Source organism: Anneissia japonica, unplaced genomic scaffold (genome assembly GCF_011630105.1).
Source record: "Anneissia japonica isolate Jap-2015-1 unplaced genomic scaffold, ASM1163010v1 scaffold287969_len279043_cov187, whole genome shotgun sequence".
NCBI classification, from domain to species: domain Eukaryota; kingdom Metazoa; phylum Echinodermata; class Crinoidea; order Comatulida; family Comatulidae; genus Anneissia; species Anneissia japonica.
In genome coordinates, this window is record NW_022701057.1 from 68,411 (window position 1) to 73,692 (window position 5,282).

The window sequence follows — 5,282 nt, forward strand, 5'->3', positions numbered from 1 at the left end:
TTCAAATTATGAAGAAACACAAGTTTTTGCTCCATAAACCGTATTTTCCGGTAAATAAGCCGCAAATTTTATACGCGATTTTCCCCTTGAAGTTTGGGGTGCGGTCTATACACCGGTCGTTAACCTACTCCCAAAAAGTTCAGATCGCGAACCGCAGCGAAAATCAGGCGCTGTCTGTCTAGCTTGGGCCCATGCTCCTACTAACTAGCCCAATTAAATAGCCTAGGCTTTGAAGGGCTAGTATTTGTAATTATACTCACTATAAAGTGCTGTACTGTCCTACTACATTTTCTACGACAATCAAGCAATGGTTTGGGTTGTTTAAATAATTATTTTCATAGTTACGTTCACTCAAACAATTTTGAAACAAGTTTAATTCGAAACCGCTTCGCTCAAAACAATAAATAAACTTCTTTTCGGGAGTGTGGTCCTAGAGGTCACGTGAGCAGCTTCATTTATGTCACAACAAAACACATGTGGGCTGTTGAAACTTTCTGTTCGACGTCTGGTTCCCAGTGGCTTGTACCGTTATAGAAACAATATTGATACCGCTATATTTCAGAATAAATGCTTGTGAAATTAATTTATGCAATAAAAAGAGTTTTCTTGAAGTTGTAATAATTATTTTACTGGAAATTAATTGAAGAAAGGCATACGTTCGTTCGTCTATCACATGCTGTATATGTGTATAGATGGTCAGTCCATTACATGCAGTAAATTTATGTGTCCATAATTTTAAGGTTCTCCCCCACCCGGGACTGGCCATCAGATACATGCCTCCATCACATGCTGTATATGTGTATAGACAGTCAGTCCATCGGTACTAGGACAATTACCCCCGGAAATTTAATTGTAATTAATTGTAATTGTCCTTGGTGGGTATGGTGATTCCCGGGGCGGGGGGTAATTTTCCAGGGGGGGGGTAATTGTCCGGACACGCAGTCCATCACATGCTGTAAATTTATGTGTCCATAATTTTAAGGTTCTCCCCCACCCCGGACTGTCCAACAGATGCTGTATTTTCTAACCATTATTTTCCCAAACATCATTTGATTGAAGCTATGCTGTAAATTTATGTGTCCATAATTTTAAGGTTCTCCCCTACCCGGGACTGTCCATCAGATGCTGTATTTTCTGACCATTATTTTCCCAAACATCATTTGATGAACTCCCGTCCCCCTGCCAACCCTTAGGTTTGTCCGTCCATCACATGCTGCCCCCACCAACCATTAGGTTCGTCCGTCCATCACATGCTGCATATTTATGTGTCCAGAATTTTTAACCATCATTTCTTGGAAAATAATTCCACAAATGTTGATTTTTATTGCTTGACGGCAGGCTGGTGGTAGGCCAAGAAACCTACTTTACGTAATGGTATAGTACAGTATATCAGATGTGTCTAGGCCTACACCAGGTCCGACGGTGTCGCCCAAAGAGAAGCCTACATTACGTATGTGTCTAGGCTAGGTCTAGGTACACCAGGTCCGTCAATCTTAGCCGTTAAAGTATACTAAAACACTAATAGAACACAAAGAACACCTTCAAATAATAGCACAAGTAAGTGGCCGATATGCCACAACTATCTCAGTTTGCTCGATATTTACTGACAGTCGCGAAAACAACATAAAGAACTTTTCTAGGCAGCTCGCGACAGAAACAAAATGCCGGGAAAGTTTGACCCGACGCATGCGCAAATCAAATTTTCGGCTAAAAAACGACTAAAAACTGGTGGTAGGGGGTATATGTTTTATCCCCTACAGCCTACATTTTTCATCTAACCGAAAAACAAACATTTCTTGCACAATTGCATGTCTACCAGCAACTATCGAGCACAATGTATATCTGCCACTATGCACCGTTTCGGAGCCTATTTGTTTACAAATATGCTGACCTCTTTTGGTGTCATATCTCATAAACACATTTTACATGTGAACCATTAAATTAGTTCTATGTGACCTAAGGTCACAAAGGAACTAAAAAAAGTGTGTTCCCTTTTCCCACCCTGCGTGGTGTCACGTCATGGTATCCTTTTTTGTCTTTGTGCAAAAAAAAATAATTCAAAAAATATTTTAATAGAAATTTCAAACTCGGAACCTCCCTTTACGAAAATTAAACTTAAATTGACACTAAATGAGCACCATCGTAAGTTTCAGGGTTTGACATTTGTGAATTGAATTAAATTTGCATAAATTAATTTTGTTGGCACTTGAGCAAAATTTCACAATAATGGTTATTACTCTGGGAGATACTGTTTCCCCACATCATCAATTTGTTCTTGGGTACAATTTCATGTTTTCCCAATACAATCAATGTTATCTTAGTTTATAGTTATGTTTCTCCACATCATTGTGATATTTCCTTAGGGTTTTAGTTAGGTTTCCCCACCTCATCAATGTGCCGAGCGCTGATTGTTTGAACGGCACAGTCGCTTATGGTTCTGGTGGTGAAACAACTATAAACTGTAGGCCCAGTTTACACAATTTGGCTCATGTGCACATCCTTGGAAGTGAGTAGAGGGTTACCCAGGTGTACTGGGTTCAGACAGCCTCTGTTGTGGACAGACCAGAGTAGCTTGTACCAGTTTACCACGTAGCTCAGACATGGAGATCCTTAGGTACTGTAAGTTATTATATGAGCTAGTTCACACCTTTAGTGCTTTGAGACTTATAAATCACTATATAAATCCAACTACAATACATTACATCTTGGGTTTTTAGTTAAGTTTCCCTACCTCATCATTGTGATATTACCTTGAATTTTTAGTTAGGATTCCCTACCTCATCATTGTGATATTACCTTGGGTTTTTAGTAAGGTTTCCCTACTTCATCATTGTGATATTACCTTGGGTTTTTAGTTAGGTTTTCCTACTGTGCCTCATCATTGTGATATTACCTGGGGTTTTTAGTTAGGTTTCCCTGCCTCATCATTGTGATATTACCTTGAATTTTTAGTTAGGATTCCCTACCTCATCATTGTGATCTTACATTGGGTTTTTAGTAAGGTTTCCCTACCTCATCATTGTGATATTACCTTGGGTTTTTAGTTAGGTTTCCCTACCTCATCACTGTGATATTACCTTGGGATTTTAGTTAAATTTCCTTACCTCATCATTGTGATATTAACTTGTGTTTTTAGTTAAGTTTCCCTATTTCATTATTGTGATATTACCTTGGGTTTTTAGTTAGGTTTCCCCACATCATCAATGTGATCTCTGGGCTAGAGTGAACAACTTGCAGGTTGCCAGTCTCTGTGTCAGCCATCTCAGAAGCACTCTATATTTTAAACAAACAAACAAACACAGAATTTAGATACTGTATCTATTCGAATAAACACCCAGCGTTTATTCGGGGAGGCATTTATTTTGGTGTAAAGTGGATACATATTGTATGTACTCAAATACACGCCCATTATTTTACTGTAAATGTACAACACATTGTTGTCAAACTTCTATGAGTTGGCTTTAGATAAACAGTTGCCTTCATCATTCCAAGTTGGCTACTGTGATCTATTAAAAAATAAATCAAGCAGCCTGAAAGAACAGACATGTTTCAGCAATTGGCAAGCAAAATATTTATGTTGGAAAAAAACCTCACAAATTCCCACAAAGCTGTTCTCTGGCACTTTTATGTATACAACAAAAAATCTAACAATTAAAATTTGCATTTTTACTAGAGAATAATATGTAATACTTTCCAAGCCTAATATTTGAAGATGTTAATCGATTATTAAAATGCAAAACTTGTTGACATCACATATTTACGGGGTCAGTTCCCTTAAGACTCAAATACTGTAACATTTTGCAGTCTATAAATTTATTCAATTAGGTGGAGCATGTTTTGAAGGTGCTAGATTTTTTTTTCACAATTATATCAAAAGCATGCTCAAGTTCGTGGTCCTTCATCACGAAAACATGAGGTCTTGAATGCATTGAATATTGTGCTCCTTAAAAAATAAACATATATAGATTTAAATATCAAAGTATTTTTATTACATGTAAATTTCTGGGACATAGGCTAGTTAATAGACACAGCTATTAACTGCAAATGCCTTATTTAATTTACGTAACTAACTTTGTAATTTGGGCTTATTACTGCTCAGTAGATCGAGAAAATTTAATTCATCATCGGCCATCTTGAAGTGAGCATCTATGCATACTGAAAACAGCTTCTATTTTTGGATTCTGTCCGAGAATCGACATTGGATGCATAATCTAAACAATGTGAATACATCATTGGAAAGGAACAAGATACAATGATGATAAGGTAAAGGTCATTACAGGTACTAACCCATGTGTACATATATTATACTGGTTTGTATAAATAAATTTTCTGTATGTATAGTATTATGTCATTATTTAAAAGACTTTTATATAAAAAGGTATTTGTTGTATACTAGGAAAAGATTATCATTTGGTATTTTATGATAACTTAGGTAAAAATAAAATCAGCAGTAAATATATAAAATAACATGAATTCATAAAATGTGTGACAATCAGCCCACGAAATTTGGAAAAAATTAGGACAGCAAAAGTTTGCTGACCTTAAGTTCTCCGAGGTCAGCAGCCTCTGCAATTTTTTACTACCTAGGCCTATATAATATAAACTACTATTTTTTCGAACACTCGACCTTACATTGTCATCTCCAAATTGCGATTTTGTTAATTTCTCTATTAAATCAATATATTGCTGGTGAGAATGGTCGTACTTGTATTAATCGAATAGTGTAGTATAATACATGTTTTACATAAGAAAATGTTATCGTTATCTTTGGCATGGAAAATATCAAGGAGAAATACAGACAAACAATTTTTCACCCTATGAGTTAGTTAGGAGTAGTATATATATATACATATATACATATACATATATACATATACATACATACATATACATATATATATATATATATATATAAATTTAATGACAAATGGGATAAACCCATAAGAACAACGAGCAGCCACATAAATGCAAATAATGATAATGTAAAGTTTAAACGGAACAGTAGAGAAAATCCGATCAAGAATGACAAAACAAACTAAATATCCACTGGAAAAAATCCCAATATCTTCAGACGGATCCGTTTCGGCCTTCTAGGCCTCATCAGTGCAGCTAGGGTAAAGATGAAGACCAAACGTTATGACCAGCTTGAGCAGAGCCTAGGCTAGCCCAACGTTCAACTGCAGCATCGCTAATGAACCGTCAATGCCAAACCAAGACAGTATATAGATACGGCCCAGGTGTGGATGCAAATATTGGAACAAGAGCTATGCGCCTACTTGATT

General features: G+C 36.4%; 1 protein-coding gene across 1 annotated transcript in view; it reads right to left on the reverse strand.

Annotated features, from left to right (window-relative positions):
- The window catches only part of LOC117103468 (protein CASC1-like), a gene marked incomplete at its 5' end in the record, with an annotated part of 68,483 nt that extends 65,210 nt beyond the window's left edge, over nucleotides 1-3,273 (reverse strand). Inside the window, 1 exon segment of the mRNA XM_033244022.1 lies at nucleotides 3,170-3,273. Coding sequence (XP_033099913.1) covers nucleotides 3,170-3,273 — 104 coding nt within the window.
- Nucleotides 3,274-5,282: the final 2,009 nt, after the last annotated feature.